The sequence below is a fragment of the Tyto alba genome, unplaced genomic scaffold (assembly GCF_018691265.1).
Source record: "Tyto alba isolate M040663 unplaced genomic scaffold, T.alba_DEE_v4.0 Super-Scaffold_2, whole genome shotgun sequence".
Taxonomy (NCBI): domain Eukaryota; kingdom Metazoa; phylum Chordata; class Aves; order Strigiformes; family Tytonidae; genus Tyto; species Tyto alba.
Window position 1 is genome coordinate 52,989,568 of NW_024881282.1, and position 16,473 is coordinate 53,006,040.

Genomic DNA, 16,473 nt, shown 5'->3' on the forward strand with positions numbered 1-16,473 from the left:
TCTGCTGTATTTCCACAGTAGCTATAACAGGAAAGCTCATTTTGCCTGAAAACAAGGCAGACACTGAATGCACAGAAAAAATAAGTCTGTTGAACAACAAGATAATAGAGAAATAGCACTGACAGTTCATAGCAATACTTAAAGGTGTGAGAGAAAACAAGTCTTTCATGTTCAAGCAACAAAATACCATTTAGAAGTTAGATGCAGAAATTAAAGCCATTATATTTGCAGAATATAACTAAACTTCAATACCTTGGCCTTGCCACACTTTCGATGGTATTACTAAAATTTTGTCATGTGGTGCAGAAGGTTGCATCCATTTCCAAACCAAGAACTCAGCACCACCTATTCTTCGTGTCTCTGTACGAACTCTAGATTCATTTGCTGCAAGAAAGTCAACTGCTCTATTCCAGACTTTTCTCATTTTCCTCCTTAAAAATTGAAGCAAAAATTACAAAGTTAGCATTGTAACAACTGCATAGCTGACATCCAGCATGTAAGAGAAATCCAATGTTTTTTTTCCCCACCTGTGTCAATAACAATCTCCAAAATATTACATTATGCAACCTACTGAAATTAACTTAGTTAATTGACCGATTTATTTTTACTATTTTTCCTTACTTACACATAAGGAAATACAGTACTTCTAGTGAGAACATACCTGTCCTGAGGTGGTATTAGAGAATCACGCACATGTAAAATAGGCATGTAAGGCTGCAAGTCTTTATTTTCAGAGCATGCCTCGCTGTGATTTCTAAGAAGATCTGAGGACACCATAAGAAAAACTGTTAACTATTCAGTTCATGCAAACATTAAGAAAAATATCAGTTCTGGCAATGAACAGCTACTCTGAAGACACACCCCCAATTTCAGTTGTTAAGGTGGTTTGGGCATTTTCAAGCATTTTTCCTCCTAACCATGCTGAAGGCAAATCAAGAAAACTAACCACACACAGTGACTCCAAGTACCCCAAAAAACTTTGGAATAAAGAAAAAGAGTTCTGCAGTTACTCTGGATTGGTACTATTAACTGTTATCAAAGATAGCCAACTTTGAAAATGAAGTGCTTTTTCTCCACCCCAACAAAACTTAATTTGCAAACAAAAAACTGTAGGAAAATGCTAAAAACAGGAAAAGAGCTTCAATTTGCCTACCACCTCATTTACTATAATTGCCACAGGTGAAAGTAGTAAGACAAATTAAATAAAAATGCAGCCCAAAACAGAGCTTAAAAACTATAAACACAAGCTACTGAAAACATTATGGCTTCAAGTAGAAAGGCTGATTTTCAGAACTTAATTATGTATTCTATTTTAGTTACATAATTTCTGCTCAAAGTTACCAACTAAAAAGCTGCTTTTTCTATGAAAAGCCATTAGGGATGGAACTGAGAGCTAACATGCATTTTAGGAGTGGATATCTTAGCTAAAGATAGCGGAAAAATCAGGTACAGAAAACAACATGTCACCATACTTCTAGTTAACAAACATGGCATTTATATTTGTTTTCAATAGTAAGATAACATTACCACCAAGTCAATAGGAATTTATTATAGCCATGCTGATGTAATTCATAAACTACAAGCTTTATACCAAAAAGCTTTGATTAGGTTTAAAGGATGATTTATTTTGGGGAGTTTTTCAATTAAAAAAAAAGAGAAACAAAACACATGAACCACATTTAACCAAGAACTAATAGCATGATGACTGACAACTAAACCAGCAGAAAACGTAACTGAATTAATGCCAGTACTTCAAAAGCTTATACAGAGCCAATACAGATATATCTGGTGTAACTCAAGAAGCCATACCTATGATTTTTACCACTGTATCATACATCTGCCTCGTTTCTTCTTCTTCTTTTGCCCAACGGTATTTCATGTAGTGCAAGACTCCCCAAACCACTGCTATACCTGCATTAAGATGTATAATACTCTTCATATTAGAACATTGGTTATTTAACAAATTTTACAGCACATACTTCAGAAGTTGGCTGAAGTAGCTAACACTTTGAATTATCTTAAATTCCAAAGCTAGTGAAATACACGGTACTAACTCTCAATATTTTATATTTTACTAACACAGCAACACAAACTCTTAAACTTTGAAGAGAAGTTACCATTAGAAAAACATTTATTGTTTTAATAAGAGGCAGGTATCCCCTGATTGGTTTGAAATTTCACCCATTTGTGAAGAAAAATAGTAAAATTCAAAGTAATATCAGAAGTCACATAAACTGACAGTCCAGAACATGTGAAGATTTAAAAATGCACAATATTCACTAATTCATAGACAGGTCACATGCTTTAGGTATACCAGTCAAAACTAATTAACTTAGACTGCTTCAGTTCAACTACGGATTGATATTTCTTGCAACAAAGTACTGTGTGCTCATTTTCTATTACTTTAAAGATTATTCCCAAAAAGGACAATCTAGGTAGGAAGGACAGCAGCATAAAATGAAAATAAAAATCTTATTCTTTCTCCTATCTTGGGCTGAGGGCACCACTACACCTGTGATCTGTTAACAGCATTAAAAAACAAAAACAAACCACCACCAAACAAAAAACACCCCACCAAACAAAAAAAACACCTCATCACAAAAACACACATACACAAATTATAGTTACAGTAGTTAAACAGTTTGTTTCACATATCAGTGATTGCAAGGCAATATTAACTGATACATCAAATACACTGAAGGACACCATTTTAGGTCAAAATGGGTGTTAGTTAATGACAACACATCTAACATTTACACAATGGTTTTGTTTTTGAAAAGGTGCTTCATATTAACCTTAATTACAGATGAGAAAGTTGAGACAAAGAGCAATTCACTCAGCATGACTGATGAGACCAGTGGTTGACTTGGATACTGAGTTTCATCTCCACATCCTAATTCAAACCTCGTATCAACTATTACCAGAAAGACATCAATCTGGGACAGTATGCCTTTGATTCTTTTGGTCCATCAAAAGGCTAGTGAAGAAGGTCTCAAGTCTCATAAGCATGAGACTATTAAGATACCGGGATAACTGATTTATTAAATATTCATTAGGTGCATGAGATGAACTCTGCATCTTCAATATTTCTAATCAGCCAGATGGAAAAGGAGTGAATTGTCTGCACTCAGCTGTACCATATTTTTATGTTGCATAGTTTTCAGTATGGTTAAGAGTTAAATAAACTTGAAAGAACTTGAAACTTAACTAGAGAACTATCAAATACTAAATTAATTAGCCTTACTGAAGGATTAGATATATTTTTACAGCACAGTCTTAGAGATAAAAATTTTTGATGACAACTATTTTGGGTACCCAACTTGTCCCCAAAACTAGAAAAATCATCTTTTCTGTAATTATGTTTCCAAAGTTCCTGGAACAACAGTGAAATATCCTCAAAATTAAGGCTATCATCTTTTTACCAAGCATTTTGCTTTTTCAAATCAGTTCAACCCGGAATTTTTGAAAGACACAGGGTATTGTTTTGGCAGGGAAAAAGACAGAGTTCCCAAAGAATGAATATGTTGAGCTGACTACAGCAGCAGACGATAGCAACCAATGTGAAAATACAGTGGTGCAAGAGAAGTGTAAAGCGAACTGTATTTGTAATCAAGATATTAATATGAACTCCAAGTTTAATTACGGTTGAATAAAAACTTTCTGTAAACAGTATGTTTACTTTTCTCCAGGAAACTTACATAAACTCAAGTTATAATGAAAAACTTTATTTATTAACTTACCCAAAAGTAATATTGATAATCTGTGAGTTACATTAAGAAACGCACGGCGAAAACGACACCTGAAAGACATCTTTGGACTAGTGGATTCCAGATACTTCACATCTGTCACATTAGTGACATCCAGCTCATTAGGGTCATTGCTGAGACACCTATTAAAAAATACACAGTATTTATGAAAAAGGTTACATACTGTTAGAAGAAATTAAGTTAAGAAATAAAGATCACTTACTTTATGCCAACATCTTCCCCGCTATTCAAGATCCATTGCAATGCTGTGTTAAGTACATTTTCATATTCTGGATCTAAATTCTGTCAAAAGACAAATATTAATGTGTAATTTTGGAAATAAGCAGAAAGTTAACATGCCACAATAAAATTTAGATATTACACAGATTAGTAGCCAAAGCTATGTGGTTTGATTCTTGATTCTTCAGATTTTGCATAAGGGTTCTCTACATTAAGTGAATTTACACATGCTATGAGCAGCTAATCAGGCTTACTAGCATTCCTGAAATTAAGGACTGTTTGAAAAGTCAAGCCACATTCACTGTTTTATTAACAATTCTAACCTACAGCAAGAAAAAATTATTCAGCCACTAGGCGGTGCTCGCTGAAAATATACTTCAGGAGTAAAACTCAAACTAGATATAAACCCACCTGCAGATGGGTCCTATAAAAAAAAAAGTTCAGGTCTTTTTTAAAAAAGCTTGAGGAAAACCTATTTTAACTGATATTTTGCCCATTGTTCATAGTTCAAGAACTGGTATTACATATAGAAATTGGCTTTTTTTTAATTAGTTGGTATCAACTATCATAGGAGAATATTCACTGCTCTCTGAGCTAAGGCTGCCTCCATAGTTCACCCTTGCATGTTCTTTTGCAGAAGAAGAAAAGAAAAAACGGAAGCTAATATTGTATTTGAAACTATACTCTCCAAAAAGATTTATTTCCATCCTTCCTTTGAGCCTCACATAATGTAACTGGACTAGAATTAAAGGATAAGCACTTAAGAAAAAACAGTAACTGCTTCATTTTCACTTTGAAAGTAAAATATTAAAGTTGTATCACTGAACACTGAAATTATGCAGAGGAGTTATATTTATACTCCCAAAATGAGGAACTGCAAAATTAAATGAGACTTCGTACAAAGTGACAAATTTTCATATGTAATTTGAGATTCTTATCAGAGCTAAAATAGTTGCTTTGATGACAACTGTCATTCTTTCAGCACACTAGATAGGTAAGACCATCAGTTATCTGGCATCAAGTTATTTTTTTCCATTACGTGCCCACAATGCACTGGTTTTAAAAGATACAGAATATCACTGCTAAACCATAAACTAGTGTTAGCAGCTTCTTCAGGATGCTCTTAACATTTCTGTCTACTATGCCTTTTTTGTCTACTATGTAAACGTTTGCCAAAGCGTAACATTTGTTTAATTTGTCACTCATATCAGCTTAACTCTTCCCCATCCAATCAAAGAAATCTTACACTCTCAGCCTTTTAAAAGCTTTAAGTAGTTTTCCACTGAAAGGTGCACCAATATGGGCTAAAATAAACCTTACAGTTGTCAAGACAAGGCAAGAGTCATCTTTTATTTGGGGAGTAAGGCAGTGGAATGACAGCAGAGAGGGGGATTTCATAATACTGCACAATTATCAAATTAATGAAAAGGCCTTTTCTGACCATTTCTATTTAAAGCATCAATGCATGGTACCTCTATACAGCTGTTGCCTTTCAGGCCCACTGCACAGATCCCCACATCAACCTCTCTCCCCAAAGAAAGGAAGACAGTACCCTTTTCTACTAAGTCTCAAAACATAGTATAGTGGTTTCTAGACAAGATTCTAGAGATTTGAATTTAGTAAATGTATTATTTTTGTGTTGGTCAACTATCTCCATCAATTTAAATTATGCCCTGGTGTTTTAACTACAGGGAAAAAACCTGCATGCCATTGAAGCACTACTATCTACATTTTCAATGCAATTAAGCCAGTTTCTCTTATCTTCCCTCTCCCCCAAAATTTCGCTATATATCCAAATAATAATTGTAAGTAGCATGTGTTAAAGACATCAATTCCAAACATTCCAAATAACATTCAATACTAAGTCAAACCTTAGTCAATACACTAGATATGAAACCAGGCCTTAAAAATTGTAGCTTACACAAATCTTATATACAACCAATGAAAAACCCCTAATTTGCTTACCTTTAAATATGCAGCTGCCTCCTGGATGGTAAGATTTCTTTGAATAGAGCTGCCACATTCATGCTCCCCTGGTAAAATTAAATTTTTGTTTATTTTGATCTACTTATTACTGCATTACATGAAATAAAATCACTTAAACACAAGCTTATGGTTAACACAATCTACACAAGCTGCAGTACCCTCTGTAATTTCCACTAAAAAGTTGGAAAAATCTCTGGACAAATTTCTCCTTTAAAACAGTTAAAAAAAAAAATCTTAAAATTGTCACTGCTAATAATATGTACAAATTACACCAATACAACTTACTGCTCAGTAAGCATAGTTCAGTATATACACTGAAAGTAGAACAAAAGGTAGCATGAAGAATTATCAAAAGGACATTACCATAAAACAGTTGCTGTACCCTGAGTTCAGCTTCTTCCAAATAATTTCCATTTACTCTGAAACATGTATTATTTTTTTATACAGACCAAGTTAGTTCCAGCTGCAACATATCCATAATAGTATTTCAGGCAGTATTTTAAATGGTCCAAGTTATCACAATAACTCAACACCTTCCTGAACATGCACTAAATCCCTGATTTCTTTGTTAAACTAAAGGTACCTAATTCATGCAAAAAAATATGTAATGACAGTCATACCAAAGTCACACAGAAAAGGAAAAGGTCTAACACCAGTTTGATCTATTACCAGGCCATCATTTCTGAAGAACTGTCAGGGAGTGGCAAATCAGTTTTCCTGATCTTTCTAAAATAAAAATATCTTGGCATTTATAACTACGATTTTACTGTGCCAAAACAATAAAATAGGAAACAAATCCAGTCTTTCACTGGCTCAGGGTTACGCCTGCCTTACCTTCCTGAATCTATGCCAATCTGCATTATTCCCAAAGTGAGGCTAGGAAAGTTTAAGATACTCATGCATATACAAAATATAAACCTTTGCTTATACTCTTACAAAGTATTTAAAGTTGTAATTACTCCACACTGGAATATCCTTTAAAAGGAGAAAGTTCAAGTATTAATTCCCTACACAAACAACATTCAAGGCAATCTGAGCAAAAATTAGGAAACAGTAGCAAGTTATGGAGGAGTATCTTCATGTCTCATTCACAGTAGGGAGTTCGAAAGAAGTAGGTGTTTCTATGAAGTCGAAGTCCTTCTCAGTATGCTAAAGCAAAGTTTTGTTCAATACACTTCAACAGATTTAAGTGAATTTGGCCTTACAAGCACATCAGCCTAACATGGATTCCCTTCTCTTGCTGTTGAGTTATAGAGAAATAGGAACACTGTTTTTAAGAGTGATCATATGCTATCTGTGAGCCCCCTCCAGAAGGAAATGGGAGACTTAGTCACCCAGGATATGGAGACAGCTGAGGTACTCAATGACTTCTTTGCCTCAGTCTTCACAGGCATGGGCTCCAGCCACACCACTCAAGACACAGAAGGCAAAGGTAGGGACTGGAAAAATGAAGAACTGCCCACTGTAGGAGAAGATCAGGTTCAAGACCATCTGAGAAACCTGAAGGTGCACAAGTCCATGGGACCTGATGAGATGCACCTGCAGGTCCTGAGGGAACTAGCAGATGAAGTGGCTAAGCCACTACCCATCATATTTGAAAAGTCATGGCAATCCAGTGAGGTTCCCGACAACTTTAAAGGGGTTAATGCAACCCCCATGTCTAAAAAGGGAAAAAAATGGACCTACAGGCCAGTCGGTCTCTCCTCTGTGCCTGGCAAGATCATGGAACAGATCCTGCTGTAAAATATGCTAAGGCAGATGGGAAATAAGGAGGTGACTGATGACAGCCAACGTGTCTTCACTAAGGGAAAATGGTGCCTGATGAATATAGTGGCCTTCTACAGCAGGGTTACAGGGTTGGTGGACAAGGGAAGAGCAACTGATGGTGTCTACCTGGATTTGCGCAAAGCCCTCGATGTTGTCCTGTACAACATCCTTGTCTCTAACTGGAGAGGTGGATTTGACAGGTGGATAAGGAACTGGCTGGATGGTCACACTCAAAGAGCTGTAGTCAATGGCTTGATGTTCAAGTGGAGAGCAGTGATGAATGGCATCTCAGGGTGGTGTTGGGACCAGTGCTGTTTAACATCTTTGTTGGAGTTGTGGACAGTGGGATCAAGTACACCCTCAGCAAGTTGCTGACTACACCAATCTGTGTGGTGCAGTTGACATGATGGAGGGAAGGAATGAATACAGAGGGACCTTGACAGGCTTGATAGGTGGGCCCAGGCAAACCTCAAAGTTCAACAAGGGGAAGTGCAAGGTCCTGCACACGGGTTGGGGCAATCCCAAGCACAAACACAGGCTGGGCAATGAGTAGATTAAGAGCAGCCCTGCGGAGAAGGAATTGGGGCTATTGGGGGGTGGAAAACTGAATATGAGCCAGCAACGTGTGCTCACAGCCCAGAAAGCCAACAGTGTCCTGGGCTGCATCAAGAGCAGCGTGGACAGCAGGTCAAGAGAAGTGATTCTCCCCCTCTGCTCTGCTGCTTTCATGGGACCCCACCTGCAGTGCTGTGTCCAGCTCTGGGGGCTCCAGAGCATAAGAAGGACATGGTCCTGCTTGAGTGGGTCCAGAGGAGGCCACAGAGATGATTGGGGTGCTGGAGCACCTCCCTTCTGACGACAGGCTGAGAGAGCTGGGGTTGTTCAGCCTGGAGAAGAGAAGGCTCTGGGGAGACCTTATAGCGGCCTTCCAGTACTTAAAGGGGGCTACAGGAAAGGTGGGGAGGGACTCTATCTCAGGAAATGTAGTGATAGGATGAGGGGTAATGGTTTAAAATTGAAAGAGGGTAAATTTAGATTAAAGAAGAAATTCTTCACTGTGAGGGTGGTGAGGCACTGTTACAGGGTGCCCAGAGCAGCTGTGGCTGCCCCCTCCCTGGGAGTGTTCAAGGCCAGGCTGGACGGGGCTTTGAGCAACCCAATCTGTGAAAGGTGTCCCTGCCCAGGGCAGGGGGCTTGGACTAGTTAGTCTTTAAGGTCCCTTCTAGCCCAAAACATTCTGTAATTCTATGAAATACAACAAAACCAAAATGTATGTCTAAAAGCCATATGTGCAATCTCAATCAGGTATTAAGTTTTATGATATCAGCAAGTCTGATAGATATCCATCCATTTATGCCTTTTTTTTTTTTTTTCTTTTTTTGTTTGGTAAGACTTAGTGTCTTCCTGGAGTCCTTCCAATACAGAAAAAGCATGTCAGTCATAATTTGACCGAACAAAACACCTTGGTTTTTAGTTATCTAGATAAGCAGCAAAGCCCATTCACGAAATAAATATGAAAAAATAGAGAGGTTAAGGTTAATACACAGAAAACAAAACAAACATGCAGGAAAACAGATTATGAAACATAAATTCTTAAAAATAAGTTTCAGGATTCATTTTGGATTTTTAATCTTACAGGAACACAGTATTATCTTTTACAAGAGGACAAAAGCTCCCTTAGATGGGGGACTATTGCATTACCTTAGTAGTTTTAAACTCTAATCTTATTTGCCTTCTTCCAGGAATTACATTTATGCAGTATGCTGCCAACACACTGACTTCACAGCTTCTGTTCTCATCTTCAAAAATCAGCGGACAGCTTCCTCAAAGTCCTGCTTCTGAAATTTTTTTCAGGCTATAATCCCTCTGAACAAGTTTAAGAGTTAAAAATGCCTTTGCTGCCTAGGCCTTGACAATGTCTAAGGCCCATCAATTCAAATTACCCTCATGCAATGCTGGGCTAAAAAAAAAAAAAATAAAAAAAAAAAATCACTTTCATCTTGCCTCCCATTCTTGAAATGAGTCAGCTAATTAGAGTTACAGAGTTTCAGTCCTGTACAAAGAGCTGTTGGAGTTTCAGTTTCTCATTCCAATCCATCTATTGCGGAGAACCATTTAGCAGCTTTCTTCTAAGAAACTCATGAATTTGAAAGCCTGCAGAAAGTTAGGCAATTCACAAGTCAGACAACCTTCTGTTTTACTGCAAACAGCAGGATATTCCTATATGCCATTTCAGTCACTCCTTTAGCTAATAGTTCTGCAAATGAAGGCTTACTTTGAATAACTTTGGTGCAATCATTAACCACTTGGCTTGGAAACCCACTTTCCATAGTCTGAGCCAAAAATGTTTCCCAACTGTTCCATTTGAGGCCCTATATCCAAGAATAAAACTGAAGCAGAGGCAAAAAAACTTTATACAGGTCTGCTGCAAGATACGTCTGAGCTCTTTGTGAAAACTGCCCCTCTGTTAAAACATCTATTGCGAGCTTACAGAAAGCTTGGACCTTTGTGCTCAAACTTTTCTTGGGCACAGATCACTTCAATTTCAAGTGCAATCAGAGAACCATTCTACTTGCCTTTGTAGGGAGGCAAGATGTAACACATCTCAGCAAGGATCACAAAATTACCTTTTAGCTTATGTTAGTGTAGTTGGGCAAGCCACATAAATTGAGTTGTTCTAGAAATACTAACAAAAAGCAACTAAAGCCTCAGTTCTAAAGAAACATTTAAGTCTATTCTTACAATTGCTTTCAATACAGAAAGTAAGTCGTATCTGCTTTTCCATGCAGGCTAGACTATTTGAAACTGATTTTCATTTGGGTGTTTCACTTCGTTTATGAGCTGCAGCACATACAGTTAACAGAAATATTCAGAATTTTTAAATATTTGCTTTACAATGCAAATAATTCTCTTTAAGTACCAGAACCAAAACCCAGTGGAAATTTAATACTTCAAGGAACACATGGATTTTGCACAGATCTCTAGCTTATAGCTTGATGTGATACGGTCAACCAATACAAAAAAAGGAAATAGCATATAAAACATTTGTGTAGCAGGTCTCATGCTTACAGGTTACTTGCAAGAGAACACTAAAGCGAGTAGCTGAAGAAAAGCAGGAGCAGAACAAGTGTTAAGAGAGCAAGTAAGAATGTCTGATCTCCCAAGGGCAAATTCAACAGTTTAATAATGCTGCGGAAAACCAGAACTTGCTAAATAGTCTTTAAATCATTGGTTGGAAACAGCACGATATCAATTACCTGAAGAACTGAAGATTAAGGAGAGTGACAGAACGGAGAACCTGTGACAGCAATCACATACAGTAGCTGACACTTGAAATTAATAGTAATATCTAGGGTTTTGCCAGGATTTTTTTTTTCCAGCTATGGATTTATCAGTAAGACTTATTACATATGAAAGTCTAATTTACCCCTGCACCTCAAGGGCCTGTGCTGTCCATTGGTTCAGAAGGAAACCATCTAAATCTGATAGAGCATCACTCTGTGGAAAATGCCAAGAAAAAAGAAATATCTAACTAAATAAAAATTCTTTATGTACAAGAACATAAGGTCATACCCTTGGGTAGCTGGCTGCTTCTTATGGATATAGTGATTAGGTTTATTCATTTTACAAGCCTGACTGAAAATGGAAGTTATCTATTGAAGTCTCTCCATGAAAGACCAAGACATCCAGTAATTAGCATATGCCTGAAGGAAGTCTAATTTAAATAAAGCACATTTTGGTTTAGGAATAAGTGTTAGGCACTGAAATATATACTGTCTATAAAAAGTTGCTGCTTTGAAGAAAAGCTGAACCATTAGAAAAACACAGAAACACAAACATCAACTCAGAACTGGACAAGTAGATACTGCTTTCTCCCTCTAGTTTCTTGTGAAGGAGTCATTACTCACTATAGGTTTGGCAGACTAGTAATTCTAAGAATAGTGATGCATTAAAGGCAATCTCTTTTTATATAAAAGTATCAAATCATTTTACAACATAGAGCACCACAGTACAGAATAGGCATCTGCAGTTGCAACACAGCATATTAAGTCAAATCCAATTAGCAAACTGTTACCTTGGCATTTTTGTCCTTCAAACAACTTTCAGTGTTTTAACTTCTAAAATAAAAGCCCCGTCACTTACTCTCCAATTAGAGTTGACGAGGCAAGAAACTAGTTTGGTAAAAATATAAGAAGTCTAATAAAACAAAGAGGGCTAGAAACCAAATTCTGAAGTGACTATCTTCATGGTAGTCAAGATGTTGAATAAAGCTTAACAGAACAGACTACTGCAAGTTTCCAGCCTGCCTTTTTAATATTAATAGTTATAACATGAACAAATGATTCATAGCCAAGTATGAAATGAGAGAAACTTTTCCAAGCATGTGACACAGAGACCTGAAAAGCACCACTTTTAGTAAAACTACATTCCTTTACTTCTCTCTCTTTTGAAGTGGTGCACTGTGTACAAGATCAACACTTCTAAACCCTGCATCTCTCTAGCAGCTTTCTCTGTTATGACTTTTAAACAGCTTCCAGATATTGTGCCAGGTCTACATCAATATGGTATTCAAAAATGGATGGCAGACTTCTTCCTCTCATATCATATGGAACTTGGCGTTGAGGGTTACTTCTAAGTACAGATGTATTAGGTCATTCTTCAGGCTGTATGAAAACTACTCTGCTGAGCAACCAGGTATTCTTGCAATACAGCTTCAGTTTGGGGGATCATCTAACAAGAAAGTATAGCTATATTTTTTGAAAATAAGCACTGAAGATTCTCCTGGCCAGGAACAGACTAAGAGATATTAATGTACCTTTGAGACCTGGGGAAGAAAGCAGTAATCTTGAAGCATACAAATTTCTCTCATAAGGCAGACAGGTAAACAGTTTTATAAGTGTATGTGCACATAAGTAAGCCCCACCTAGTGAAAAACACCTCCATTTCTCTCACAGATGTAGAAATGAGGCACCAAACCTTTTTACTCAGGCAAGGACATTGTTTCCTATATGGCCACCTGTGGGCCAGATGACACACTGCAGGAAGAGCAAGCTGTTAATATTTTCTTTTCAAAGCAGAGAGAGAAGTAGCATAACCCATTACTTCTACTTCACACAAGTCAGTCCCCTACTGCACACAGCTTTGGGTCTCGTAAGACACTCCTACACACCACAAGTTGGCTACCCTGCATGGAAAAAAAATGTGTTTGGACCCCCAATGATTTATAGCACAGAATTATCTACTAGCAGCTTTTAAGTATGAAATAGTTTGAAACAGATAAAAAAATGTATCAAGATATAATTGATCTGTGAAAGATTAGCACTGCAAGGCATTTGCACTCAGAAGGCAACAAAATGATGACTAGAACAACCCTTATTTTGCATGCATTCATGTTAAACATCAATCTTTCTCTATCTTGGGTTAAAGAATAATGTAAACAAGAAGAAATTTGTGGGTTTTGTCCAAACATCTATTTTATTCACTGCGGATATTGTAAATGCTCTGGAAACAAAAAACTTCTGCAGGAAGATTACTCTTGCAATTTAAAGGTATTGCAGAGTTCCTCAAACTTCTCAGAGGTTTCCTATATAGCCCTGACATATTAAATTGTCAGCCTCATATCTGACACAGTTTCCACATTTGTAATGTCTGAGAAAAGTTTGTAGCACCTGATAAGAGTGGAAAAGTCTTCTTGGTGAAACTTGCTGTTGCAAAACAAATAGTTGGCACAAAGAACAGTAAGGCTTAAAAAACAAACAAACACCCCCCCCCCCCCCCGAACCACTGCCTCCTAAATGCATTATGGATTAAATAAGCAAGGATGATAAGTAGCTTAATAGTCATGAAGTTAAGATTCTGCTGTAACTCACACTCACCAGATGCCAAATTTCTAAACACAGTCTTAACTTTACCATTTCTTGATTGTGATATGTAAGCATCTATGCAGTTTAAAGCTGTGTTAATTATGACCTTAGGCAAAAGCACTGTATTTTTTACTTTGAATATTCAATAATTAATATTAATCCTAAACACCATCCCTGCCACATTACTATACACAGTGCCTTTCATTACTATATAATTAGTATGGTTAAGTTGGACTATTTTGTCTAACAAGGCAATCTTGTTCATCCACTATTGTTCATTGTGTTAGTAACCATTTTCTGATTGTTGTGAAATATTGTTTCAGACATTTCTCTACCGCAGTGAAATAGCTACCTTCAAACGAAATACATATTCCTCTCTACATATAGCATATTTAAACCTTTTAATGAAATCAGATCAATAAAGCATTAAGACATTAGATCAAAAACCATACAGGATCACAATATTCAACAGCCTGTCCCGTTAAAGAACACCGCATAAAAAGGCACTACACTGGTGAAAAAGGCAACGTAAATAAACAAGAAATGGGATTTCTAGTTTCCCAAAATAGAACTCTAAACAGCTATCAGGGCCTTACCATATACCAGTTGTTACAAATCACTGAGCGTAGACTTTGTAGCTGTTGCCATAACACTCTTAGTCACAATATTTTTAAAGTGTTACCTGCTACTTGTGCCAATTTATCATGAAGTGCATATAAGCTGTTCATCATGAGAACATTCATCTTTTCATCTTCCTAGAATTAGAAAAACACATTAATGTTAAAACAAATATTAGTAGAGATGCATTTTCTTCCATTTACCCCCAAAATCTTGATATACTACGAGGAAAAAAAAGTTGGTTTACACATACAGGTGGAAAGCTGTAGTGTCTCACACATCAACAATGATGCAAGCAATAGTCTTTGAATCGAAGTATTCACAATATTGATTATTCAGATCTTAGCTGAAACTAGATTGCCAGTTAAAACTGACAGCTCAAAAGGTTATTTTAATACTACTGAGAGAACAGTGCAATGACCCAAAAGAAGTTTGGTGATGGGTTTGTTTTGGTGTTTGGGATTTTTTGGGGTTTTTTGATAGCTACTATGGAAAAATAAAGCAGTTTTATTCTTAATAAATGTGCAGTGACACTTCGTACAAACCACACTGAAGTACCATCTGGTCATATTCCCGCATAAAATTCATAGCAAAGTAAGATTTTTGCTATCTACCTTCAAACTACAGTAACTTAAAAAACAAAACAACAAGAAAAAAAACACAGCACACAAACCCATAAAGCCATGGACTATACAGTCTTGTTGATAATTCCTGCATATGCCACTAGTATAAAAAGACGTAATTACCAAAACATGAATATGAGATGTCATATAATTTTTACTTGCAGGGGACTTAAACTTACCAAGATATTGAGCAATTTCATTGAAACAGATCCAGAAACATCTTATATTAGAGGGAATTACTCAAAACATGAGGATGGGGAACATGCAATTACATACACTGAGTACTAAGGCCATTCTAAAACATTGGGATTTTGTTGTTAGGTTTTTGGGTTTGTTTGTTTTTGGTTTGTTTGGGTTTTTTGTTGTTTTTTTTTTTTTTTTTTTTTTTTTTTCCCTCCTGTTTTTTTTTAAGTCGGCTCTGACTCCTGGGGCAGAGTCAAATAGCTGAGATAAGACTAGAGCCTTTATTCAGAAAATATATGAAGTAATTTTCCAGTTTGTGCATCTGCTGAATTAAACTCACAAACGAAAAAAATAATATATATATACTTTAATTCTCCCACACATCAGCACTGTCTGACAATTTTAAAATTTGAACGCTCCAATTTTTTTTCCATAAGGAAACTGATACCAAAAAGTTGAATATTTCTTTCATTGAGCAAACATTTGACAAATTAATTCTCATAGACAATATCAACAATTATGAGCATCGCTTCTCCTACAAAACCATCATTGAGATTATATCAATATAGTTGGTACTCCCCAGGAAACTAACCAACCTTAACAACTCGTTTCCTGGCTGGAAAATACTGGGCATGGCAGAAGAGGAAAGTCAGTCTTCTACAACATGCACACACCACCAGCTGTACTCCAAGTTCCATTTATTTACCAATAGGTACACCTATGACTTTACTAATAGCTACACTGAGACAGGTACATGAAATATTTTTGTGACCAAATTCTTTTTTTGCAAATTAACCATCAGACCACTTAGAGGAAGGAACCGCACAGTACAACCTTCGTAGCTGGTGAACAAATCAAGCTGGAGTATAATTACTATGGAACAGCACACAAGAAACACAGAAGAACTTAACACACAAAACAGGTTTTCAAGCTGTCAAGCCCAGTGCACAAGATGCATTATTCTCTCTGCACTACTAGTCATACTGAAAGAATCCTCAGCATTTACCCCACAAAATTCAATTTAGTCCAAAGATTCAGAAACATTTTCTACCCAAGAAACTAGACAAGTTAAAATATGCAATTATTCACTTTTGGAGAGCTCAATCTTAGACAAAAAAAATACAAAAAAAAATACCCAAGAAAACCTACAAAATTATCTTGCAATACTTGTTTATGTATGCCTAAAAAGCAAATCACTATGTTTACAGTCCAGGCAGAAAGACTGACAGACAGAAGAGATAATCACCAAAATGTATGCTGCAGAACTAAGAATAATATAGATACCTACAACAGTAACATCTCAGAAATGGTTAACCCGATATTCCAGTTGAAAGAGTGAATATAGGAACAAGTAACAGAATAGAATCAAAGTGAAAAAGATAAACTTTTTAATCCATTTTCTGAAGGAGGCTAGCCCTTGCTCTTCTATGGCACTAAGTAAGATCC

The 16,473-nt window shown here is 36.5% G+C and overlaps 1 protein-coding gene across 2 annotated transcripts in view; it reads right to left on the reverse strand.

Moving 5' to 3' along the window:
- Window positions 1–16,473, reverse strand: part of LEMD3 (LEM domain containing 3) — a 52,348-nt gene that overhangs the window by 13,510 nt on the left and 22,365 nt on the right. For both annotated transcript variants that reach the window (XR_006165307.1, XM_009968165.3), the window contains exons 3-9: window positions 14,286–14,358; window positions 5,952–6,019; window positions 3,970–4,049; window positions 3,741–3,889; window positions 1,810–1,911; window positions 662–764; window positions 253–431 (exon numbers count right to left, since the gene is read on the reverse strand). Coding sequence is in view for 1 of the 2 variants with exons in the window: in XM_009968165.3 (XP_009966467.3) it covers window positions 253–431; window positions 662–764; window positions 1,810–1,911; window positions 3,741–3,889; window positions 3,970–4,049; window positions 5,952–6,019; window positions 14,286–14,358 (754 nt within the window). In the remaining variant the exon portion in view is untranslated. The remainder of the gene's footprint in view (window positions 1–252; window positions 432–661; window positions 765–1,809; window positions 1,912–3,740; window positions 3,890–3,969; window positions 4,050–5,951; window positions 6,020–14,285; window positions 14,359–16,473) is intronic.